The following is a 27,879-nucleotide window of genomic DNA, read 5'->3' as shown; positions in this document are numbered from 1 at the left end:
TCCATTAATATAAGGGTTTCAATTTCTCTATATCCTTGCCATTACTTATTATCTTTTTGGTTATAGCCATCCTACATAGGTGTGAAATGGAATCTCACTGTGGTTTTGATTTGAATTTTCCAAATGACTTACGGTATTGAGGATTTTTTTCATGTGCTGAATGGCCAGGTGTATATCTTCTTTGAAAAAATATCTATTCGGATCCTTGACTGTTTTTAAATTGAGTTATCAATTAAAATTATTTGATCCATTTTGAGTTAATTTTTTTGTATGGCTATGAAATAGGTACCCAACTTCTTTCTTTGGCTTGTGAATATCCTTTCTCCCAGCATCATTTCTTGAAAAAAACTATTCTTTCCCCAATAAATTGTTTTGGCCCTTGTCGAAAAATCAATTGACCATACACATAACAAGGGTTGATTTCCTGATTATCAATTCTCTTCGAAAGATCTGCACGTCTTTCTTTATGACAGTATAATAATGTATTGATTATGGTAGCTTTATAATAAGTTTGAAATAACGAAGTATGAGTTATTCTTCAAATTTGTTCTTCCTTTTAAAGATTGTTTTGGCTATTCTGGGTCCACTATATTTTTATATGAATTTTAAAATCAGCTGTCAATTTATGTGAAAAAAAAAACAGCTGAGATTTTCATAGAGATTACACTGAATTTGTAGATCAATTTGTGGAAAATTAACACCTTACCAATATTTCCTCTTCCACAAGAACATGAGATGCCTTTCCTTTATTTAGATCTTTAATTTCTTCCAACAATGTTTTGTAGTTTTCAGTGTATAAGTCTTATACTTCTTTTGTTAAACTTATTCCTAAGTATTTTATTCTTGATGCTATTGTAAATCAAATTGCTCCCTAGCATTATTAACTCCACACCTGCATAAAGTGGTTTAGAGTTTACAAAGCCTTTCACATTTGTTACAACAACTCTGTGAGATTGGTTTAATTACAACTCTTTTATAGATGAGAAAACTAGTATCCAGAGAAATTAAATGACTTGCCCAAATCATTCAGCTAGAAATGGCAAATCTGAGATACAAACTCAGGTCTTGTAACCCAGTCCAATGCTCAATCTTGTACTACATTGCATTTCATGGACATGGGTTGGAAATGAACAGCACATACCCTCTTGACTTGTGTGGTGCAGAGTAAGAAGTGCATGAGTTTTGGGATTAGACACACCTGGGTTCCAGTTCCAGGTCTGCTTCTCAGCTTCCTAACCTCATGGAAGTTTAGATTCCTCAAAATGAAATAAAGACTGAAATACCTAGATTTAAGAATCTGGCAACTATTAGATCACTTTCCCCTGATACTGCACCTCTTGGTATATCTTTATCTACATTATCACTTGACTTCACTTACAGAACATTTTTATGTGCATTCTGACATTTGTTTCATGTACATTCCATTTTGCTGATATTGTTACAAAGCCTGAAATAATAAATCTTTAGGGTCACATTATTGGATATACGAAATGGTTCCCATAATCTACATAATCACTTTTAAAAGTCTCATCTTTAAGTACAATCTATACACAGACTACTATCAAATAATGCCTTTAATGAGGACCTTTCCCCTAAACTTCAAAGGCAAAATTCAACTGCCTACTTGACGTTGTTACATGGAAATCTAATTAGACATCTCAGATCTACCAGGTCCAAAACAAGCTCTTAATACTCCCCAGCTCCCAACCAGCCCTCTCACTATCTTCCCAATCTTTGTTAAAGGCAACCCTATCCTTCTAGTCAGTTAGGCCAAAAAGTTTGATGTCGCTCTTTAACCTTCTCTTTCTTTCACTTCCAATCGGTCAACAATTCCTGTCAGTTATATCTTCAAAAATATATCCAGAATTTCAACACTTCTCACCACCTCCACTGCCACTGACCCAAATCACCATGATCTCTAGCCTAAATAATGTTTTAACTGACCCTCCAGCTTTTACTCTTATCTCCCTGCTTAGAGCAGCCAATTCGATCTGGTTAAAACCTGAATTAGATTATGTCACTTCTTTGCTCAAAACACTGAGTTTTCCCATTTCATTCAGACCAAAAACCAAAGTCTTTACTAGGATCTACAAGTCTCTACATGATCTGGGCCCTCTGTAGCTTCAGATTTTCTCTCCTGCTACTCTCTCCCTCATTAGTTCCACTCCAGCCACACTGACCTCCTTACTATACCTGGAAGAGAACATGATAAGACATGTACCTCTCAAGGCCTTTGCCCTTGCTTACTCCTCGGTTTAGAGTGTTCTTACTCCACCAACCCCATAGCTACCTTCTTCCACTAGATCATTTTTCAAAAGTTCCCCTTTGGTGAGGTGTTCCTTGGTAACTCTCATCTAAAATTGCAAACCTTGGGGTGCCTGGCTGGCTTAGTTGGAAAAGCATATGACGCTTGATCTCAGGGCCATGGTTTCAAGCCCCACATTCACTGTAGAAATTATTTAAGTAAATAAAAAGAAATAAAATAAAATAAAATAAAATTGCAAACATTTTTCCTCCTCCCGACATTTCACAGCCTCTCCCCTGGTTTATTTTTCCTACTTAGCACTTAGCTCCTTCTATCTTATTTATAGGTACAATCTTTACCTATCTCTCCAACCAGAACTCCATGAGGGCAGGGATTTTGTCTCTTTTGTTTATTACTCTATCCACAGTGCCTAGAACCAGGCTTGGCACATGGTAGGAGCCAAATATTTATTGAATGAATGAAAAACAAATATAAGTGTCTAGTTGTCTGTGGCCTTGTACTATATGTCCTACAAAGGGATCTATAAATATATGTATGCAAGTTCAGGAATATGAAATCACTTCAGTACTTTTTACAAGGGAAACCAGAGTTAATATAAGTGATTAATATAAATATAGAGAGACAGAACTTCACCTGTGTATAGTAGTGGCAAGAACAACAAATTAAGAAGATCTAAGTTTTATACCCTTACCAGCCCATGATCTTGGGTAAGTCATCAAACCTCTGTGAACCTTAATTCCCACATGTATTACCAAAAAAAATATATATTTTTTTTAAAGATTTTTTTAAATTTTAGAGATAGAGAGAGAAAGAGAGAGAGAGAGAGAGAGAGAGAAAGCAGCAGGGAGGGCCAGAGGGAGAAAGAGAATCTCCACTGACTAACCCCTCAGCCTGGAGCCTCTGACAGGGCTCAATCCCTTGACCCATGAGATCATGACCTGAGTCGAAACCAAGAGTCAGACAGCTTAACTGACTGAGCCACCTAGGCAACCCCCCAAAAATTTTTTTTAAAGAAAAGATAATGCCCCTCCCTCACAGAGATACTGTGAGGTTCAAATTAAATAATAATGTGACAGTAAGGTATAAACTATAAAATAATACACAAATGTGCAGTATTATTATAATTATTATGATCATATTCCGTAAGCATGAGAAGTGTTAATACTTCTGAGAGGTAAATGAATCATAAAAAAGGATGTGAAAGCATGTCTCACAAAAATTTGGCCAGAAAAGTAATGTGATCAACTTTTTCCAGGTAAATGTACAAACTAAATGAGAAAATAAGCACTTAGGTACATTATACATATGTGTGTGTTTGTATATTTGAAATACAATTTTAGTCTACGACCAGATCACCCTCGTCTGATCTCAGAAGCTAAGCAGGGCTGGGCTTGGTTAGTTCTTGGATGGGAAATATAATTTTAAACTCCCTGTTCTAGGGGCACCTGTGTGGCTCAGTCGGTTTAGCGTCCTACTCTTGGTTTCAGCTCAGGTCATGATCTCAGGGGTCATGGGATCCAGCCCACCATGGGCTCCGTGCTCAGAAGGTGGTATGCTTGAAGATTCTCTCCCTCTGCCCTTCCCCCAACTCATACGCTCACCCTGCATCTCTCTCAAATAAATCCTTAAAAAAAAAAGTCCCTGTTCTAGTCTCACCACACCTCTCTTTAGAAACAAAATTAATTCAAATGCACCTTAATAATATCGTTCTTGGGGAAAAAAAACAACTTCAAAAATGTAGATTTTTGATTTTGTTAAAAACAAAAAGGATAACTCACATGCAAAACAGCAGCCTTAGTTTTCAACTACCCGATAAATTCTTAAAGTAAACTACACAAGGGGTTAGATTCTCTTAAGTGAACAAATAGCCTTTATCATTATTCCAATTTGACAGGACCAACCCAGATAGGAAACTCTCCATTATTTGCAAAACAAAAAGCCATCCCAACAGCCACATAATAAGCAAACTGCATTTGATTTAAAAGGTCATCTGAATCAGCCCAGCGGCTTAGCAACACTGTTTGGAGTTGCCGAGAGACCTAAGATGCACATGGACTTGAATTTCTTGGTCCTGGACACGTGAAAGCTAAACCAGCCACTGGGACATTTACCAAAAAAAAAAAAAAAAAAAAAAAAAAAATACTGGCTTTCATGAGAGAGTCTAGATGCCTGGATAAAATTCCCAACAGCAAGCTTCTAATCACTGGCAACAATTAATTTGCCTGAGAAACGATATTAAACTAACCAGCTCCTCAGGGACTTCCTTTTGGATTTATATTTAAATAACTAACCATGACCATTGGTAAGATAATTTCTTACCAGTTGGAGTTGGGGGAAAAATAAATCCTTCTAACAAAACAATTGTGGAATAAAAAAAATTACTGAAATAGAACGATTAATGGCTACTATTTATTAAGTCCTCATTCATTCAACAAATGTTTACTGAGTATGTACAATGCATTCAACAGTGAGCAAACAAAATCTCTGCCCTCATGGTGCTTACTTCCATGATAATCTATTTACTCATGAAAGTAACCCTGTTTCGTAGTCATTATTTCTGACTTACACAAATTGGCAATTTGCCTTAGGCTTTCCAGCTAACTTGGTCTCCCTGACTTCAAAACCCAACCTTTTAATTTAACTGACAAACCTCTTATCTGATAAATAGACTGAACTTTCCATTCAGAAAAGCAGTCACAAGTGGATTTGTGTGAGATAACCTAAGGAGAGAGGCATGGACGTAAAGATACTTTCCACCTGGTTCCTCAGACATTTTCTTACTCATCAACCAAAACCTTTTTCTAGCTAGTAGCCACTAAGTAGCCAGAACAGAGACACCTAAAGCTGTTTCTTTACTTTAGCAATGTGTTTTCTTCAGAAAAGCAGGAAAATTTTGATTTTTTAATAACTTTAAAATTTTTACATTGGATATCTCACACCTAGCAGCATAAATATTTCTTTTTAAAAGTAGACTTGCCATTGCAAAAAGATAAACCAGTATCTTCACATAGTCCTGCCTTTAAACTTTCATATGCCTCTGAAGACTTTCTAAGCTTTGTATTTTGTTCCTTGTTTTTATCAACACACACATTTCTTGGGCATCCAATATGTGCGAGTCACAGGAGTAAGCGTTAAAGGCACAGATACGATTAAGACAAAGTCTCTGCATTGAGAAGTTTACAAATTCATGGGGCAGAAAGAAACACAAATAGATAATTTCCACACAGAGTGGTAAGTGATATTCAAAGGCCCAGCGAAGCTAAGGTGTTGGGGGAAATCTAAACTCCCTGGGATTAGGGAAGGTTTCTTGGAGGATGCCTGAGTCTTAAGAAAAGAAGGAAAAAAAGGAAGGGAAAGGACATGCAAAGACAAACAGTTCCCTGTGGCTAGGACATAAGCACAAGGCAGAGAGTGTATTTCCATTTACTCATTCAACAAATATTTTTTGAGCATACATATTTGTCAAATCTGGACCAAATACTTCCTTGGGTTAACTCTTAGGTATCACACAACACTGTGCGGTGAGCGGTATTATTATTATTAGCATTTTACAGAAAAGAAGACTGGGGATCCAAGAGCTTAAGTAATTGTATTTAAAACAGCTCATTTGACCTTTGCACAGTTCTGTTAGAAAGTCTCACCTTAATATGGAGTTAAAAGTTTAATTTAAATACTATGTGGAGATAAATTACCAAAGGAAAACAAGAAATTGACAAAGTACTTCCTCTTCTGAGGAACAAAAATGAACTCGGACACCCAAAGTTGTGTTTAAGCCTTTTACAGTCCTTTAGGTCCCTTCATGTTTTCCTGATTTCACACACCCTACTTTGGCACAGTTTACTTAAATAATCTATATTTAGATTTATTTGCTCAACCATCACTTTATAAGGTTGAGCTAAAGAGTAGTTTTGAAGACTCCTACTGAGAACAAGAAAGACAATTTAAAGAAATTAAACGAAAGAATCTTTAAATTTTCCATTTAAGTGTTTCACCTTTTATTTGGGGCAGGTACCCTGTTGAATGAGCAAAACAGCATGAATCTAATAAGACGGAGGCTCTTTTGCAAAGTGGGCAGTGCCACCAGCCTAAATCCAGAGAACAATCCTTCAGCTGTTGGCCATGTCCAGAAGACCAAATTTAACTCTGATTTTAAAGAGCTTGTAAAAGAATGACGTTTACAGTTTAAACAATGGCTCTAGGTTAAGAAGTATATATACTATCTCTACTATTTCCATATAGATTTGGGGAAATTTTTTGAATAATTGGTTGTTATATTAAGAGCTGACAGCCTTGTGTTCAAACCAAAATATGGGAATTTTGAAGTCACAATCAGATACACACAGCAGTCTACACAAATTAAGTCTGATATGAGCCAATACCAAATACACCCCTTCTAAAGAAGCAGTGTAACATAGAAGAAAAACACAGGTTTTGTAGTCAGACAGCCCAAGGTTGAAATTTGGCTTTATCACTTAGTAACTATAACAAAGCTAGATGAGGTTTGGCAACTGACTGAACACAGTGACCTTCACTTTCCTCCTCAGTATAAAGGGGACTGTAACAGCTACTTCACGGAACTGTTGTAAGGATTTAATAAGGCAATTTATTTAAGGCGCTTCACATAGTGCCTGAAACAAAACAGAGTAGGCACCTAAAAAGTGTTTATTAAATAAATATTAAAAAACCTTTATTAACAATTAACAATAGCAACAATAGCAACGCAAATTGAGAGCAGCAGATGATGCTTCATTTTGTGCTAGCATTTTTTTATAAAATATTAAAATTTTGTTGCTATTATCCTTTAAGCATGTTGGTAATAGAGTATAAAATCGTATTTCTTACGCAGCATCCTCTGTCTTTCAAGAAAGACACGACGGATACCACTACTGCATTCTATATTGTTTATTGTCAGCATTTTTCTTGTTCTATCTTCTCAGCTATTCTACAAATATCTCCATCAACCGAAGTTTTTCTTTGCATCAGTAAAAACTCACCTAAAAATGATGTTCGTGTGTGAACTGATGTTTTTGCCTCCATACATAGTAATGATCCAGGCAGGCCTTGGTCTTACACCCCACTGTTTGAAACAGTCATCAGAAAATTCCCCCAAGTTCCATAAGTGAGGTTCAAACATGTCATCAATACCATTAGTACAAAAAGGCATGACCATTTCTGTGCAGGCCTAAAAAAGGAAACCAAAAGAGAATCCAATAAGAAAATGAGGAACAGAGTTAAATAAATTATCCAAAGTCATACAGCTAGTAGCAGCAAAGCTAGGGTTTGAGCTCAGGCAGTCTGGCTTCAGAGCACGTGCTCTTTACCTCTGTCATATCACCTCTCATTATTCCTGGAAAGGCTCAGCTGAGAAGTTACAGAAGTTAAGGCTATATATTCTTCCTTTGTAAACTGCTTTCCTTCACATCTATTATCATAATTAATCATCAAAACAACTCAGGAGGGAAAGTATTATTAATAGTCTCATACACATGAAGGAATGGAGGCTCAGAGAGAGTCAAGTTAGACTGCCCCTCTTTTCTGTATCCATAAAATGCTTCCTTTATAGGACTTACCAAGCTCTATTGTAACATAAGTATCTTTTTCACTGAGCTATATTTGAAGGAGAGATCATGTCCTATTTACCTTTGTATCTTCACAGCCTAGAATGTTGTCGGACATGCAGTAAGTACCCAGAATATCTTTGGTGATGACTAAACACAGGAAGGAAAGAAGGAAGGAAATAAGGAAGTAAAGAAGGAAGGAAGGAAGGAAGGAAGGAACGAACGAACGAACGAACGAACGAACGAACTTATCCATGGTCTCACAGTGTAAGATAATGGAGCCCCGATTTGGATCCAGGTTAGTGACAAAATCTTGTGAACTCTGTTACAATACAACCATATCAGTGAAAAGTAAGTTTCACTTGAGGAAATGATACACACTTACCTGATAGCTCCAACCCTGAGTTCCCAGACTGCTAGTTGTTGTCTCTGATATATTCAGGCAGCTTGCCTGGCCTGAATAATTGTAATAGACATTCAGAGCTTGGAAAATATTCTGCAGAAGCTGTGCATCAGATACACTGGGATTTTTCAAATACTGGCACACTACCTGTCATTTTAAAGAGACGTAAAGGAAGAAGAATAAGAATATATTTATAAAATCATAATTTTTAATGAAAAAAAGAAGTATGATTTTGATTTGCCTATAAAACAATCTTAAACATCTAACAGCACTGCTTGACAATTTTTATCTCTTGAGTATAATCTTGTTCGTAAATGAATAAATCATTACTCTGCAAGTATAAAATTTAAATTACTCTCTTAGCTATAGAAATAAACCAAAGTTATTTGCATGGCATGCAAAGTCCTCCACATCTACCACTGTGGCCGCATTGTTTGTTCCAGTCTAGCAAAACCGTTTCCACCACACCAGGCTCTTTCTCTCCTCTTTGTCTGAAATACCTTTTTCCCACTCTCCTACTCCATTAATGTCTGGCAAACACCAATTCATTTTCTATGATACTTAGCTCAAATATCACCTCCTCTATAAGGCCATCACTAGCTATGCCCTCAAGTTGGAAAGAACTAAATTACTCGCTTTGTGCTTCTACTTATGCCCTGTACTTGTTTCTGGCACAGCCCCTATAGCACTGCATTGTACTCATTTGATTCCAGAACCTCTCACTCAGCACTTAGCAAAGTAACTGACAACTAAATGATAGCTGAATGAATAAATACATTTTTATGAAACTGTAAAATTTATAATGTTTCTTATGGAAAACTTATACGAAGCTCCAACGTCCATGGTGTGATAAGAAGCATACCAAGTACCAACCCATCTTCCAAATGTTCCGATCACTAGACTATAATCAGCACCTGAAATTCTAGTATTAAAAATCATAGACAATACTTGAGGTTAAGAGTGAAGGCACGAGTGACTAGACAGGGGTATGGGGAACTTTCAGGGGTAAGGAAATATTCCACATCTTCACAGAGGTCTGGGTTATACAACAAACAGTTCACTTGCAATTTGTGCAATTCACTGTATATAAATTTTATCTAAAAAAATCATAGGGGCGCCTGGGTGGCACAGCCGTTAAGCGTCTGCCTTCGGCTCAGGGCATGATCCCAGCGTTCTGGGATCGAGCCCCACATCAGACTCTTCTGCTGGGAGCCAGCTTCTTCCTCTCCCACTCCCCCTGCTTGTGTTCCCTCTCTCGCTGGCTGTCTCTGTCAAATAAATAAAATCTTTAAAAAATAAATAAATAAAATAAAAAAATCATAAATACTGAACTCTAGTTAATGATGATAAAGGTGAAGTGTTTAAGAGAAGTGTACTGAGAAATGAACCACGAGACACTATGGACTCCAGGAAACAAACGGAGGGTTTTAGAGGGGAGGGGGATGGGAGGATGGGCTAGCTTGGTGATGGGTATTAAAGAGGGCACATATTGCATGAAGCACTGGGTGTTATACCAAAACAATGAATCATGGAACACTACATCAAAAAACTAATGATGCACTGTATGCTGACTAACATATCATAATAATAAATAAATACCTGAAAACGTGAAAAAAAAAAAGAAGTGTATTGATATCTGCAATTTACTTTGACATGCATTTAAAAAATAAAATGGAATAAAGGATAGAAGGATGGCTAGGCAAATAAATACATGCTAAATCAAATACAGCAAAATACTTTTCTAGAATTTAGGTGGTATTTTTATGGGTGTTCACTGTCCAATTATTTTAATGTTTCCATATTTGAAATTTTACACAATAAAATGTTGGGGGAAAATCACAGGCAATGGAATCACAGCGGAAAAACAACAATAACTACTAATTACTGAGTTCTGGGTTTACAACCATTATATCATATAGTCTTCAAACAATCTTATCAGATATATTATCGTCCACTATTTTGCACAGAGAAACTGAATCTTAGGTTAAACCACTTTATTCAAGGTCACTCAACTAGTAAATGTTAAGATCTAGATACAACCCCAAATCTCTCTAGTTACGAAATACACATCTTATTCATCATGCTACACAGCTTAGAAAGCCTCTCTTGTAAAACTGCAAATAGCCACAATGGCAAGGAAAACACATTCATTAAGCTTGCATCCTCTATTAACACCCTGACATGAAGTCAGTGATTTGGCCCTTTCTCATTTCATATGGAAAAAATGTATACAGCAGGTAAGTTCTTTTTTTTTTTTTTTAAGATTTTTTTTTAAATTTATTTATTTGACAGAGATCGAGACAGCCAGCGAGAGAGGGAACACAAGCAGGGGGAGTGGGAGAGGAAGAAGCAGGCTCATAGTGGAGGAGCCTGATGTGGGGCTCGATCCCATAACGCCGGGATCACGCCCTGGGCCGAAGGCAGAAGCTTAACCGCTGTGCCACCCAGGCGCCCCTACAGCAGGCAAGTTCTGATTAAAAGAGAGAGAGATGTCCAGAGAAGAAAGAGCCAAGAAAGAAAGAGTCTAGTTACTCTACTTCAGGGAGAGACTCTGGGCAGCAGAAGCCACAGGGCCTGGGCTGGGGATGTGCTCCCACTCAGGAAAGGAGGACACTGAGAAAGGAAGTGAACAGCAGAAAGCAAACCCAGTCTCTCATCACAGTTTTGCTTAGGACCAGTTTCCAGCAACACCTTTCTGATAAAAAAAAAGAAACACGAAAAGGCAGAAGAAATGAATCAGGGAAAATTCAATGTCTCTCCCCAAATGCATTCAGCACAAAAACATTTTTGTGAAATGTTAAAAAGCTTTCACAGTCAAGTAATTTTAAGAAATGTTATACTGGCAAACACGAACAGTTTACTTGACTGCAGGATTCCTCGGGGCCTTTAACATGCTCAACTGCAATGTGTCTTTCCAAAAGGGAGATAGAGCATGCACTATTCCCAGGAAGTTTTGGAAATAACAAGTGAAAGAAAAGTCAGAAATTAAGATGTCCAAATAACTTGGATATACCTTTAAAAAGTAACATCGATTAAGGAGGGCACGTGTTGCGATGAGCACTGGGTGTTATACACAACTAATGAATCACTGAACACTACATCAAAAACTAATGATGTACTCTATATTGGCTAACTGAACATAATAAAAAAATTAAAAAATTAAAAATAAATTTTAAAAAAGTAACAGCAAGGTCAATAAGAATAAGATACACCTAAAAAGGTGTACATAAAGAAACAGAATTGAGCAATCCTATCAACCCTAAAGGAATAAGAAAATGCAAGCTGAAGAAAAAAAAACAGTGTTTTACTATTCTGACAACTTTCAATTATTAATGGAAGGTCAAAAAATGCCTAACATTTGCATAGCACTTTTCTCAGAACATGTTCCTAAGAAATATGCCAATCGGAAATAAGAAAATATGGAAATCAAGAACCAGTCACAGAATTTGTTGAACTACTTATTGCCAGCAGTTGATCAGCATTCCTTCTTGACTGTGGACACTAACAGTGGACTCAGCTCTTTGCAAATGCAGCATAAAACTATGGAATGGACCCACGGAATGCATAGAAGAGCATTAAGTTCAAGCATAGCTCCATAGACGAGGCAGGGTAACCAATGTAAGCTGGGAAGGAGGAAAAGGGAGTGCTGATGAGCAACAACAAACTAGTAGCCTAACACTTTGGAAAAGAACAGTAGCAAGTTAAGTGTGACTCACATGCTGGCATCAGATCCCCTCTCAGAGCTAGAACACTGGCCCTCTGTCAGGCAAAGAAAAGGAGTCCCCATGAATAGCCATCTCTGTAAACAGCAGTTACTGTCACTTCTTAAAAGACACAAGCATGGCTGGGGACTGGCACCAGCCGACAATACTTGGGTTTCGGCAGCCCCAGTTACACAGAGAGAACATCATGGTCAGAAACTTGGCATCTCATAGAATTCCATGTCCAGATTAAGGCCACTCCTGGGTCCACTGTCCTCTGTGAGGTCAGGGCTCCTTTGGAGTACTGGGTCCAGTTCCGAGCACCACACTTTAAGAAGGACAATGACCAGGATGGGAAGTTGAGGAAAAGTTGAATCAATCCTACAATTGCTCATTTGTATCATTCCCAATCTTTCACACTACAAAGGCTATAATATATATATAAATAACCCTGGGGCTAAAGCTTTACATTATAACCTTAATTGTTTTATTGAGATAATTGACTCAAAGGAAATAAACATTTTTTAAAAGATTATTTATTTATTTATTTATTTATTTATTTATTTATTTATATAAGAGAGAGAGAGAGCAGGAGCAGTGGGGAGGGGCAGAGGGAGAAGCAGGCTCCCTGCTGAGCAGGACCCTGGAATCATGACCTAAGCTGAAGGCAGGCGCTTAACCGACTGAGCCACCCAGGTGCCCCAGGAAATAAACACTTTTAAGGCCTTTGCTACACCCTGTCAAGCGGCCTTACAGAAAGAAAGTACCAATTTATAATTCCACTGGTACACTAGATAATAGAAGGCCTAAAAAATATCACTTAAAATTTTTTGTAAAATATTCACAAATTTGCTAAGGGAATTTTATTATTTTAGTGCTCCTAAAGTTCCTTTCTAGTTCAAAACCTCTGTGAGTCCATGGGTCGCCTGTGTAGCACAGCAGTTAAACGTCTGCCTTCAGCTCAGGGAGTGATCCCAGCATTCTGGTATCGAGCCCCACGTCAGGCTCCTCTGCTATGAGCCTGCTTCTTCCTCTCCCACTCCCCTGCTTGTGTTCCCTCTCTCGCTGGCTGTCTCTATCTCTGTCAAATAAATGGATAGAGTCTTTAAAAAAAAACAAAAACAAAAACAAAAACAAAAAACAAAAACAAAAAACAAAAAACAAAAAAACCCCAAAACCTCTGTGAGTCCAGGCATCATCCTCTAGCATAAAGAACACAATCTCTACATATCTCTATGTACTTTCTTAACAATTATGGTAGTAAACAATGAATGAAGCTTTAAAAAAAATACTGAAGTTATACTAGCAAAACCTCAGCACTATTTCCATGCTTATTCAAAAGGAGATAATCATGGGGCGCCTGGGTGGCTCAGTCAGTTAAGTGTCTGACTCTTGATTTCAGCTCAGGTCATGATCTTGGAGTTGTGGGACCGAGCCCTCACTGGGCTCCATACTTAGCGCAGCGTCTGCTTGTCCCTCTCCCTTCGCTTCTCTCCCCAAACCTGCTCACACAACCACTCTTTCTCTGTCTCTCTCTTCCCCATTTCTAAAATAAATAAATAAATAAATAAATAAATAAATAAATAAATAAATAACTTTCAAAAACAAAATAAAACACCAACAAAAAAAGAATAAAAGGAGATAATCATGTACTTTTATTAAAGATCCACAGAATGCACAAAACACTCATATAAATGTTAAGTTGGAACCACATGAAATTGCCATGTTTATAAGTCAAACACAGTCCGATATCAGCTTCTTTGGTTCAACCTCATCTAATACTCACTTCACCTTAAGCCTGATAATTTGCAGTTACTAGCCAATTGATGAGTACAAGCACTTGGCCCACTGATTGTTTATTTAGGGGCTATGATTTACTCAGACAACAGGGAAAGAGTCCCTGCCAACCACTTCCATTCAGAATACTCATCACCCATGTAGCCTCTGTACTATATTTTCTATTTATTTTGTGGACACTATCAAATTAGCTTCTTCCAAACAATTTCTACATAAGGTATAGCCTCTCTACTTATGCCATAAATTCACTGATATGAGGACATCTGGGACTGAGGCTGCTAGTACAACTAACGAATATTCCTTGAGGTCAAGTACCTTCTCTACAATGAGCCAGGGAAAAACATAAGGCCATCTGCAAATCACAGAGGAGAAAACAAGCTCGGAGAGGTCTGGCTACAGATATACAATCTTAAAACTATGAATATAAGTTCTGAACCCAGACTTTGTCCACGAAGTCCTGGCATAACACTGTCGCTCTTTTTTATATAACAACAATAATAGCTATTGTTAGCATTATATAACTAGTATCAATTTAGTGTTTACTATACACGGGGTCCTATTAAATTCTCATAATAACCCTAATAAGCATTACAAATACTATATCCCCACTTTGCCGATGAGGAAACTAAAGCACAGAGGGGTTAAGAAACTTGACCAAAGTCATACAGCCAATAAGTAGCAGAGCTGGGATTCAAATGCAAGACTCAGTCTGGAGCCTCCATTTGTAAAAACCAACACTACACATATTCAACTTCAAAGTTGTAGTAGAAGAGAAAAATAACAACACAAACAGTGCCTAAATATACCTATAGTCTCCTGCTTAATTTTTTAAGCAAATTTTTTTATTCTTAGATTATCTTTATATTTTTCTAAGTTTATTTGTCTTAGGTAACAATTTTAATAAAAGGGATTCTGTGGCAATATAAAAATCATACAACTTTACTATGCAACAAAAAAGAAAACTGTAAAATAGTAATTAATATGAGGCTCAACAATCAACATATGAAATACTTAATTTACTTTCTATTTCCTAGAACAAAGGTGAACATTCAGGAAAAAAACTTAAAAAGAGCATTACGCATCCATTTTAATAATTCTGGTTTTAAAGAGTATAGAAATAGAACGTTCCAATCTTAGTACCAAACTAATTAGCTCTGCACCGAAATATTCAAATTCTGCCCTTTGACCCCACATACACTAGAGAAAGTAAAGATAATGATTTGTTTAAAAGCTTTATGTGTCCCCTTACCTATAAGGATATGCATTTGAATAAAAGAAAGAAAAGGGGGCAAAGAAATTTGTTTTAAAAGAAGGAAAGAAGATAGGTTAAAAAAAAAAAAAAGACCAACCTCCTCTCAGAGAGTAGGGTCCATCCACATTAGAGAAAGGATTAAGCAGATACATTCAGCTTTTCTAACAGATTTTCTTTCTCTAAGCTTTCAATACCCCTCTCACACTCACAGATAATCACATTAGTTTTGTCATTAAAAGCTCTCTTTTCATAGAATGCACCTAAACCGCTTAAACCACCCAGAGAGGTCGCATACATTATCAAACACCAAGACAAACGGAAGAGATTTTCCATCTTATGTCTTATTATTTCACTATATCTATCTGCACGCTCAGAAGGCTAAGCCAAAAGATTTGGTGAATTATCAGCTACAAATTTAACTCAAAATAAACAACCTCTATAGTATCCTTAAAAACTGCTCTTTAGTGAGAAGAAACCTAGCAGTTTTTATGCTGACAGAGCAGTCAAATGACAGAGAGGTTTTCTATTTCCCTTTTCTCTTCTTCCTTGTGTTCCTTCAGCCAAGTCCATGATTATTTCTGCATGAATGTTGCAGCTTCTGTTAACAGTAAACAAAAGCAAATGGAGTCTGAGTGTGCAAAGCCCACAAACAAATTAAAAAGAACGATACTTGACACAGAAAAGGCATTCAATCACTGCCTATGGATCCTTCAGAAACATACAAGGTCGAGGCAGAACTGGAAATCACCTACTTTTTTTCATAACCCAACTGTTACACATTATCTTACTACCCTAAGCCTGAGTTACAGACTTAGAAAAGGATGGCTGTTTGTCAGCCCTTTAAAAAGGAGGAAGTGTATCAGAGGGAGGAGGAGTCCTGGTTAAATGGAACTATCCAAGTGAAAGAGCGGTCCCCAACTGGGTAGTGTTCCTAAGATTAGTGGGTTGGGAGAACAGAGAACGAGGTCAAGAAAGGAGAAACAGAATGAACAGTGAAAGAAAGTGATCTGAAGCTAAAAGTTTGGGAGGGAGACATGTAGGAGAAATATTCTGAAATCATATAGGATAGAAATGGAAATAGAGGCAATGGAAATTTCTCAAGCAGAGGGCAGAGAGATTTCTTTTGGTTGGGGTGCAGGCAAGAAACAGAGTCATAAATATATTATAAGCAATCGAGAATTCCTTAATATGCCAAAACAAAAGGATAAAACCAGTAAGAAATAACTGAAGAGAATGACAAGAAGTAGTCTTGAAGAAAAGTAAAAGGTGATTGTCGGGCAAAGACACAAGTTACCTTGTCTTAAACTTTTATAATGTATACATACAAAGGATAAAAGAAGGATTGTGCTAAATCAAAAACAGATGACAAAATATTTGAGATATACTCCACTAACTTTAAGTGAATATTTAGGAGAGAAAGGATAGAATATTTATTTACATTTAAGATGCAACAGCAAAATATCTCAAAAGGAACATTAAAGAAATGGGGAGAAAAGCAAAGTTAGTGTTCCTTGCTCCAAATCATAAACAAATGAACACTAAAAAGCCGTATTCCTCTGGCTTTTTTCTAAATCAGGGGTCGGCTCCCAGGCCAAATCCAGGCTACTGCCTGTTTTATAAATAAAGTATTATTGTGACATAGTGTTCCTCATTGATTTATATTTGTCTGTGGCTACTTTGTTGCTACAGCTGTAGAACTGAGTAATTGTGGCAGAAACCGAACGGTCCACAAAACTATCTAGTTCTTTAAAAATAAAGTTTGCCAACCTTCGTTCTAAATAACAAAGGAATTCCCAATGTTTTTATCACCTGACAACTCATTTGTTCTTCAAGTGGGCATAAAAATGCAAACGTAATCCTCACTTTGTACAGAGAATACAGTTAAATCTGATAGTTGTCTAAATGCGGCTAGTGATCCACCCAAAACTTCAGCCAAATCCTCTCCTAATCCAGTGCAACATGGTGGAAGATCAGAGGTTCTGAACAATGGTAGACCCAAGTTCAAATCCCACTTTCACCATCTCTTCACTGAGCTTAAATTTCCTCTCCATAAAACTCTATAAATTTCTTCTCCATTGTACCTTTTTTTCCTATATTATAGGGATTAAATGGAATAGCATATATGTGTTCTGAAAATAGTAAAATAATACAGATAAGGCATTATTAGCACAAAGACATATATGGAGGCTAACTGACTCAAATTTAGTTTTTTCTCATTATTTTGATCCAGTTTTTCTTACCATGAGAGAGATCAGCTCTTTTAAATAATTCTGTATTGTCTAAAATCAATTTAATTCAATACACATTTACTTCCGGCCTGCTATGTGCAAGACATCCACTTGTCATTCTACTTTTTAGATGAAGAAAAATATCTCTAATAGCAAATGACCTTGTTCCATTTGGGTTACAAAGTTTTAAGCAAAATGTTCATTTAATATTAAGTTCAAAAGGACTATTTTAAATTAAAAGTGGTTTTGAGAACTGGTTCTCATATTATCAAGTTTATTTACATTTTCAGCACTCATTCTAGCTATAGTTTCAGTTATATTCTCTAAACGTAACCACCAAGTTGGCCAAACTTTGATTTTAAAACTAAGAAGAATGTTCTTCACGAAGAAATGCTTAAAAGGGGATACACAATAAAGAATTTTGGCGTGTAAAGAACATAAAAATTTATGATGTAATGTGTCTTCACACTTCCCAGAGCATTTTCACATCTAATATTTTATTTGATCCTGAGCACAAACCTACAGAGAATGTAAGTATAATTATCTCACTTTGCAGAGGAAGACGTGGAGGTTGGGAAGAAGACAGCCTCGCCCAAGATCACACAGCTGGTAAATGGTAGTTCTAGATCAAGGATCCAGAGTCAGTACTCTTTCCACTTCACCCTGCTGCATGGAGATCACTCCTTTATCATAAGTGTAGAACTTAGAACACATTAGCAGTTGACTGAATCATGCACTGTGATAGCAGTTGCCGTTTATTAAGCACTAACCATATATGACATAAGTCTACGTGTCTCGCATACAACACAAAGCTGTAATAAAGTAAATTGTCCATGCAAAGTGGACAAGACTTGGCATATAGTAATCATTAGCAGCAACTCCTGGTCTTAATTCTAACTCATACAACTCTATAGTCTATACATTTTTGTCTCCTTTATTCATATGAGAGGGAACTGATGTTTAGAAAAGTTAGATAAGGGATGCCTGGGTGGTGCAGTTGGTTAAGGCGCCAACTCTTGGTTTGGGCTCAGGTGGTGATCTCAGTCAGGATCATGAGATGAGCCCCACATAAGGCTCTGCACTCAGTATGGAGTCTGCTTAAGACTCTCTCTCCCTCTCCCTCTACCTGCTCCCCCTGTACTCTGTCTCTAAAAAAAAAAAATGATAAATAAATCTTAAAACAAGAAAAAAAGAAAAGTTAGGTAAGATGTCCAAGGTGAGTAACCAGAAAGTGACAGAAGCCAGGCTTTCTGCCCAGGTTAATCAAACCCAGAGCCCTTTGTCACTGGAGATTCCTTTGATGCTAAAAGTCACAGAAAGCACCAATTTAAAAAACAAAACAAAATTCTGAAACTAATAATATACTATATGATAACTAACTTGAATTTAAATTAAAAAAAGAAAGATGCTTTCTAAAAAAAAAAATAGAGAGAGAGAGAGAAGTTCATATTAAAAGCAATGAAAGGACATTTTCCTGTTACCTTGATAGGCCAAGCAGGCAAAGGCTGTAAAAAGTCAGACTCATAAGGGTAGTCTACCATTGCCAGATTTATCCAGGTTTCAGAGATCCAGGCTTTCAAACGCTGGACATCCTCAGTATTTGTTAATGCAGTACATAAGCCAAGGGCTTCAGAAAGCCAACGCAAGCCAGCACCTGAGAACAGAATCACATTGTTGGGAATCTAAAAAGCACTTGGTATTTTAGAAAATTCAATCTTCTATACCATTTCTCCAAGAATGCTCTTTCAATATTCAATAAAATATTTTTAGAGCATCTGGATAATCCCATGATAAATAAGTTGTCTATCCTCATGGAGTTTGCCAGAAATTACATGAATTATTCCCTGCTTCAAAGATACTGTTGAAATAAGTAAATAAACAAATGGAACACTAAAGAGCAATCAGAATGTGTAAACCACAACTAAATAAAACAAATGGATGTATCTAACAGAGTGTCGAGCAAAAGACAGCAGGCACAACACATACACGCCGTGTTCCTGATTACACTGGATGATGAATATACTATTATACCATACTGATTATGTTTTCCCTTGTGAAAATTCATCAAGTGATGTATTTTGATTTGTGTACTTTTTTGTATGCTTTACTTAAATAAAAAGGTTACTGAAAAACTACGAAGTGTTGAAATTAACAAGTGAAAGGTAAAAAACTCTTGTGATTTCATTCTATTAATTAAAGCTTACCTGTTCTTGCGAATCGATTAATAGCATCCCAGGAGCTGCGGATGGTTTCTGAACAATTTGGACCACTTCTCTTAAAATCTTTAGTTACAATCTCCATAAATACACCACAAGGTACCAGATTACCAAAATGCCAGATGGGGGCAGAGGCTGCTAGAGCTCTAAATGGTGAGAAAAATAAGAAAGGAGAAAAGAAAAATAATGTAACTCACTGAATTCAAGTTTTAAAATTGAAACTGATATTGAACAAAAATGGTGAGAAAAATTATAGCTGTTAATGAGATAGAAAGTAGAAATATCAGTACAACAGAACATGTTTTACCCAAAACAAATCTCTAAGTATGCTTGACAATCATTAAGTGCTCATGTCCAACATAAATGCATTTACCCAACCACCATATGAGGATATTTCATCCTGAACCAGGCTGCAAGCATGCCACCGTAAGAGCCCCCTACGGCAATGACAGGTTGATTTTTAGCTCCTGGGATTGTTCTTTTCAAGTGTTTGATTAACACTGCAAAATCAGCCAGAGCTTGTTCTGATGTCAGAAAATTCAAGTGTCTGGAATCCTAAAGAAAAGTAACAAAAAACACGTATAAATGTGCACATAATAGCAGCTTAGGCATAGCATAGATCCAGGAGAAAAGCCAGTCAGATAAGCTTTTCTCCGAACAGAATTTCTAGGCAATTGAGTTAAAATGCCCAGTCAACATAATAGCAATGCTGATTTAAACAAATCATTAAAAAAACAATTTTAAGTTTGTGGGATGAACATAATGTATTTTGCATTCAAATGTAATTTCTATTAAATGTTATTTACCAAAGATCTCGTTGAGGTTGTTGAAACAACAGAAATAATCCGTAAGTTACATTTAATAGCAAATGTGATAGAATACAATTCTCAGCTTAACAGACAATTGCTGTATTACAATTTTTATTTTAAAACTTGAAACATTTAAAATGGCTACCATACAGGCAAAGACAGACCAAATCCTGTGAAAAATTGAAGAATCATCAATAAATCTCATCCTCCCTAATCGGAAAGATAATTCTTATGTCTGATATACTGACAACTGGAAATTACCCTGTTGTTTACAATAAAAATATAAAATATAAAAACCAATAGACCAACTATATTCAGGCATTAGAAAACAGGCAACACAAGACCTTGATCCCTGAGAGAAGGATACTCATAAAGTATGTTCCATGATCATCTAATTCTCTGCCTAGAGACAACTGCCTCACTTCAACATAAGGAGGTAGAGCTCAGAGTCCTGCTAAGCTGAGGAGACTAATAAAGTATCTACCTTTAAAAGATAGGGCCTAAGTCCTCTGTCTTTGAGCTTGGACTGGACTTAGTGACTTGGTTCTAATCAATAAAATGTGTCAGAAGCGGTATATGACTTCCAATGTTAAGTCATAATAAGCACTGTAGTTTCCATCTTGCTCTGTTGGATTATCGACTTTGAGGAAAGTCAGCTGCCTTGTCACAAGGCCACCCAAGTAAGCCTTTGGAGAAACCCAGGAAGAGACAAATTGCAGCCTCTTGCTAACACCCAGCAACATTTTGTCACTCATGTGGATTCTCCATATTGTGGATAGGGTTCTCTGGCACCAGTCAAGCCTTCAGATAACTGTTAGCACCAGCTGATACCTCAACCTCATGAGATCCCTTGAAAAAGAACCTCCTAGCTGAGCCACTTTTAATTCCTAACCCACGGGAACTATGTGACAAAAAATGTTTATTGCTGTTTTAAGTCACTAAGGTTTGAGGTAAATTGTTACATAGCAATAGCTAACTAGTACAGCTATATACCTATTAGACTGTCCTATTTGATCTTCATGCTTTGGTCTCACCACCCTGTTTGACTCCTGCCATCATTTGGCACAATCTGAAATCACATAGTTCCCATCTTTCCTCTTTCCTATGTATGTCACCTACTCCTTTAGCCTTCCCCCTGATCCAATATGTATACCTTCTGACCTCTTATCTCCTTTCTTATTGTCTGTGACTAGTCTTTTACTACCAGTTTTCACGGCACTATGTATAGTTGAGTGAGATTTTCTTCTAATCCTTGCATAATATTTGTAATATTATCTCCCAAGGTACTGATAAATTCTGTAAGCACATGAAGAGAAAGAAGCATATCAAAGAGAGCCCTCTCCTCCATTTTGCTAACAAAGTATGAACCAAAGGGATCTAGGAGAGGATATTATGTTTCTGTCTGCAACAAGCTGACTACTTCCCAATGATTTCAGAACCTATCAACTCTCCTAATCAGATAATTATGCAGAATAATAAGCTAAAGAATAGAATTTCCCATGCAGCCCAACAAAGATCAGCAAATTGTTCTGCTTTTCATTTACAACACAAGGACTTTTTCTTATTTATTTATAATATGAGCCAATAAAACCCCTGAGAACAAAAGCTAAAACTTTCAAAAATAGGCAGCCTAGAAAATTACTGTCCCCAAGTTCTTCTAACTCAGAGTTCCCCAAAAGGATGGTATGTGTATACTGGTAGTATGCATGATGGTCTTAGATAATGCTCAATCTTTTTAAAATTAATACTTGTTTTAATGTCATTTAGAAAAACATAACTAGTACATAAAGCCCTTGTTAAGATAATGAAAAGTTGGAAAAGTGAGTTGCTTAAAGAAAAATATTACATAAATAATAGTGCAGATGGCAAATTCATATACCCAGAATCACAAAGGTAGTACATGAGTGACTTAGTTGCAGAAAAAGTATCATTTTATTAGATACAGAGTCTATAGTCAAGGCCAAAGCTCCTTGTAAGATCAGGAAAGGCCAGAAGGGAATCCAGGTGGCCTGCTGGACTCACTGAAACAGGGATAATTTGTCCTCATTTTATTGAAAAATGCCTTATTAAACATTTGAGTGCTCATTCTATTTTTTCTAGTGGTAGACCCAGTAATATAAGTGTATAATTTAGAGAGAATTATTTACTGACATTTTTTAAAAAGATTTTATTTATTTATTTGACAGAGAGAGAGACAGCCAGCTAGAGAGGGAACACAAGCAGGGGGAGTGTCCTCCTAGCAGAGGAGCCTGATGTGGGGCTCGATCCCAGAACGCTGGGATCACGCCCTGAGCAGAAGGCAGATGCTTAACGACTGTGCCACCCAGGCACCCCTATTTACTGACATTTTTGAAACAATGAGAAGCTCTCTTCACAGTCTCTGCAGCCATAACTTAAGATTTCACTGGTGACAGCTAACCACATCACACTGAGTTAAAGACAGACCAACATTATAAATGATAATATTATGGTTTTAAAAAGGCTTAATCTGTCTGCATATAAAAAGGAAAGATTAAATACAAATTTTTGAAATTTCAAGCTGATCAAGTTAAAGCTATCATTTCTTTCTTAGAGTGGGACATGTTATTAGGACATGTAATATCCTAAACTTAAAAAAAAAAACAACTTTTAAACTTAAAAATAAAAAGTATACAGGCACACCTCAGAGATATTGCAGGTTCAGTTCCAGACCACTGCAATAAAGTAGATATTGCAATAAAGCAAGTCAAATGACTATTTTGGTTTCCTAGTGCACATAAAAGTTATGTTTACACTATACTGTAGTCTATTAAGTGTGCATTAGTATTATTTCTAAAAAGACGTACATACCTTAATTTAAAAATACTTCATTGATAAAAAATGCTAACCATCATCTGAGCTTTCAGTGAGTTTTCTGAACTTTAATCTTTTTACCAGTGGTGGATCATGCCTAAAGGATGATGGCTGCTGACTGGTCAGGGTTGTGGTTGCTGAAGGCCATGGTGGCTGTGGCAATGTCTTAAAATAAAACAACAATGAGGTCTGCCACATTGATTGATTTTTCCTTTCATGAATGCTTTCTCTGTAACATGTGATGCTGTTCAATAGCATTTTACCCACAGTAGAACGTCTTTCAAAATTGGAATCAATCCTCTCAAACCCTATGGCTGTTTTACCAACTAGGTTTATATAATTTTCTACATTCACTGTCATTTCAACAGTCTTCACAGCATCTTCACCAGCAGTAGATTCCATATCCAGAAACCACCTTCTTTGCTCATCCATGAGAAGCAACTCTTCATCTATTCAAGTTTTATCATGAGATTGGAGCAATTCAGTCGCATCTTCAGGCTCCACTTCTAATTATAGTTCTCTTGCTGTTTCCACCACATCTGCACTTACATCCTCCACTGAAGTCTTCAGCTCCTCACAGTCATACATGAGGGTTGGAATCCACTTCTTTCAAACTCCTGTTCATGGTGCTATTTTGACCTCTTCCCACAAATCCTGAATGTTCTTCATGGCATCTAGAATGGTGAATCCTTTCCAGGTTTTCAAATGACTGCCCATATCTGTCAGAGGATTTACTCTCTGTGGCAGCTATAGCCTTACAAAATGCATTTCTTAAATAAGATTTGAAAGTCAAAATGACTCCTTGATCCATGGGCTGCAGAATGGATGCTGTATTAGGAGACATGAAAACAACATTCATCTCCTTGTACATCTCCATCAGAGCTCTTGGATGACCAGGTGCATTGTCAATGAACAATAATATTTTGAAAGGAACTTTTTTCTTCCTGAGCAGTAGGTCTCAACAGTGGTTTTAAAGCACTCAGTAAACCATGTTGCAAACAGATGTGCAGGCACCAAGGCTTTGTTCTTCCAGTTACAGCGCACAAACAAAGTAGATTTAGCGTTGTTCTTTAAGGCCCTAGAATATTCAGAATGGTAAATGTGCATTGGCTTCAATTTAAAGTTACCAGCTACATTAACCCCTAACAAGAGAATCAGGCTATCCTTTCGAAGATGAGGCCAATCATTGACTTCTCCTCTCTAGCAATGAAAGTCCTAGATGGCATCCTCTTTCAACAAAAAGCTGTTTTGTCTATATTGAAAATCTATTGTTTAATGTAGCCACCTTCACTAATTATCTCAGCTAGATCTTCTGTATAACTTACTGCAGCTTCTAAATCAGCACTTACTGCTTCATCTTGCACTATTATGTTACGGAGATGGCTTCTTTCCTTAAATCTCATGAACCGAACTCTGCTAGCTTCAGACTTTTCTTCTGCAGCTTCGTCACCTCCCTCGGCCTTCATCAAATTGAAGAGAGTTAGGCCCTTGCGCTGGGTTAGGCTTTGGCTTGAGGGAATGTTGCGGCTCCTTTGATCTTCTATCCAGACCATTCAAACTTTCTCCTTATCAACAATAATGCTGTCTCACTTTTTTGTCATTTGTATGTTCACTGGAGCAGCACTTTTAGTTTCCGTCAAGAACTCTTCCTTTGCATTCACAACCTAGCTGAATGACTGGCACAAGAGGCCTAGCTTTTGGCCTCTCTCAGCTTTCAACACGCCTTCATCACTAAGCTTAATCATTTCTAGCTCTCTATTTAAAGTGAGAGACATGCAACTCTTCATTTCATTGGAACACCTACAGGCCATAGTAGGATTATTAATTGGCCTCATTTCAATGTTTTTGTGTCTCAGGGAATAAGCAGGCCTGAGGAGACGGAAAGAGATGGGGGAATAGCCAGTCGGTGGAGCAGTCAGAACAGATACATTATTTATTAATTAAGTTTGTCATCTTATGTCAGCATCTTAGATGACTGATCACAGATCACCATAACCAATATAATAATAATGAAAAAGTTTGACATATTACAAGAATTGCCAAAATGTGACACAGAGACACAAGGGAAGCAAATGCTGTTAGAAAAATGGCACTGATACACTTGCTTAACACAGAGTTGCTACAAACCTTCAATTTGCAAATAACACATAATCTGTGAAGTACAGAGAAGTGAAGTGCGATAAAACAAGGTATGCCTGTACTTACCTTGAATGATTTGTTACCAAAAGGTAGGGACTCTCCATAGTATCGATGTTCTGCAAACACCAACATAGCCTTCAGTTGATCAGCCACATCCCACATGAACCCCTGGGAAGAATTTACAAATCCACAGGATAAAAATCAGGATGTGAAAAAAGTCATTGAGCCTTTTGGCAACTCAAATGAAATGAATGTTAAACCAGACCAAAGAGAGATCTGAGAAACTGCACAATTTATATTTGTTCTATAGATTAAAAAATTGTTCTTTAATTGTTATACATCAATCTCACACTATATTAGAGTGAAACAATTAAAAATAGGCCCAAGTCACTCAAACACTAGTCATTCCAACTCTCCTTATTCTAACACTCTAACTAATCATTAATTAATCTAACTAATCAATATTATGTCAAAAATTGTCTTTAGGGGCGCCTGGATGGCTCAGTCATTAAGCGTCTGCCTTCGGCTCAGGGCGTGATCCCAGGGTCCTGGGATCGAGCCCCACATCAGCCTCCTACACTGGGAGCCTGCTTCTTCCTCTCCCACTTCCCCTGCTTGTGTTCCCTCTCTCGCTGGCTGTGTCTCTCTCTGTCAAATAAATAAATAAAATCTTTAAAAAAAAATTGTCTTTAAATTGCACTGTGTACCAAATAATCTAGGAAAGAACTGAGGATATCTAAGTTACCTGCCTACTCATAAACATTTACAACAGCAAAGAAAAAAAAAACAATACAAATAAGCATCCTGGACTCCCTTAGGTTCCATATTAATTTTATTTACTTGAAAATAAGCATACCTGGCAATAGCTAATAATAATCGACTGCTTACAATGTGTCAGGCACTGTTCTAAATACTTCATATATATTAATTCACTTAATTATCACAACAATCTAGGAGATAGGCACTTTTATTATCCCCCATTTTAGAGACAAGGATGCTGAGACACAGTAGCTTAAATAACCTATGACAGTCACACAGCGTAGAGCCAACGTTTGAGCACTGGCTGTCTGGCTTCACAGAACAATCATCAAGCACTGTTCGACCTCCTATGTCCACACTTAATGCTGGGGATTAATCAATCACTACTGCATTTTTTTCACTTACCTCAAATGGTGCCCTCAGAATCCTCCTTGACAAAGCACTCTAGGTAGCCAACATCAATCGATTAGATTTGGATTTAGCACAGATTAAAACTATTTGTCCTTCCTAGGGCACACTGTTGTTTTTTAATGAACTGCTGCTCCCTAACAACAACTAAGAACCTCTAAAAGGTTCTGCTGATTTTGATCAATAAATGAACAGGGGGTTAAGATGGCAGAGGAGTAGGGGACCCCTGAGTCGAATTGGATAGGTACCAGACCAGCCTGAACATCCACTGAATCAGCCTGAGACGCAGGAAGATACATCTGGATCTCTACAAATGAACATCTCCAGCGCTGAGTATTGAGGTACGAAGCGGGGAACCGTGAAACCGCGCACAGATTTTGGAAGATAAACGGAAGGGGGAGGGAGCCGCCGCGTTTGGGCGCCGGGAAGCAGTAGCCACCTGCACAGGGGAGCAGGCGGACTCGTGGAGGGCACCTGGGAGAAAACAGACTGGGACTGTGAGCGGGGAGCGTGCGCCACCAGACTTCTGACGGAACTCCGGTGTGCTCACTGGAAACAGACTGAGACGGGGAGCTCCAGGAGCACCCGGGGTGGCTGGCGGCTGGCAGCTGGCGGCTGGCGGTGTTAGAAGCACAAAGGACAGAGACACACCGGCCCTGGAAGTGAGGGCTGGGACGCCAGATGTGGGGCGCACCTCCCAGGACACTGCAGGGTTGAGCAGCACCAACAGAAACAGAGTTAAAGTGCCCAGATCATCAGTGGAGAACGGCCCGTGATCCCCTCTGTTCTGTGACAGAGGCTGAGATTCGGCCACTGCTGCTCTGTTTCTCAGAAAAGACACAGCAAACCGCCAGGGAAAGCTGCCAGAGAACAAAAGCCTGGAAACACCGGCTCACAGTGTGCCCACCCCCATTCCCCCTCGCAGGAGACACAGAGACCCTATCCAAACAGGGTTGCCTGAGTATTGGTGTGGCAGGCCCCTCCCCCAGAAGGCAGGCTGAAAAATCAAGAAGCCCACATCCCTAAGAAGGAGAAGTCCCCCCCAGCAAAGAAAAGACAATGAGTCTGTGGCCTCTGCCACAGAGCTAATGGATATGGATGTAACCAAATTATCAGAAATGGAATTCAGAGTAACAATGGTCAAGATGATGTGTAGACTTGAAAAAAGTATTAATGAAAATGTTACTGAGAATATAGAATCTCTCAGAAATGGAATTCAGAGTAACAATGGTCAAGATGATGTGTAGACTTGAAAAAAGTATTAATGAAAATGTTACTGAGAATATAGAATCTCTAAGGGCGGGAATGAGAGCGAATCTGGCAGAAATTAAAAATTTTATGAGCCAAATGCAATCAAAACAAGAGGCTCTGACGGCCAGAGTAAATGAGGCAGAGGAACGTATTAGCGAATTGGAGGATGGGTTAGTGGAAGAAAAAGCAAAAATAGAAGCTGGTCTTAAAAAAATCCACACCCACGAATGTAGGTTACGGGAGATTACTGACTCAATGAA

At 37.7% G+C, this 27,879-nt stretch overlaps 1 protein-coding gene across 2 annotated transcripts in view; it reads right to left on the bottom strand.

Moving 5' to 3' along the window:
* PRCP (prolylcarboxypeptidase) overlaps nucleotides 1-27,879 on the bottom strand; it is a 71,386-nt gene that overhangs the window by 4,830 nt on the left and 38,677 nt on the right. For both annotated transcript variants that reach the window (XM_019806115.2, XM_034666253.1), the window contains exons 3-8: nucleotides 25,268-25,369; nucleotides 19,795-19,976; nucleotides 19,410-19,567; nucleotides 18,687-18,859; nucleotides 8,210-8,374; nucleotides 7,261-7,448 (exon numbers count right to left, since the gene is read on the bottom strand). In XM_019806115.2, the coding sequence (XP_019661674.1) occupies nucleotides 7,261-7,448; nucleotides 8,210-8,374; nucleotides 18,687-18,859; nucleotides 19,410-19,567; nucleotides 19,795-19,976; nucleotides 25,268-25,363 (962 nt within the window). In that variant the 5' untranslated portion in view covers nucleotides 25,364-25,369. The remainder of the gene's footprint in view (nucleotides 1-7,260; nucleotides 7,449-8,209; nucleotides 8,375-18,686; nucleotides 18,860-19,409; nucleotides 19,568-19,794; nucleotides 19,977-25,267; nucleotides 25,370-27,879) is intronic.

The sequence above is a fragment of the Ailuropoda melanoleuca genome, chromosome 8 (genome assembly GCF_002007445.2).
Source record: "Ailuropoda melanoleuca isolate Jingjing chromosome 8, ASM200744v2, whole genome shotgun sequence".
Classification (NCBI taxonomy): Eukaryota; Metazoa; Chordata; class Mammalia; order Carnivora; family Ursidae; genus Ailuropoda; species Ailuropoda melanoleuca.
This window is presented reverse-complemented; position numbering and strand designations above follow the sequence as displayed.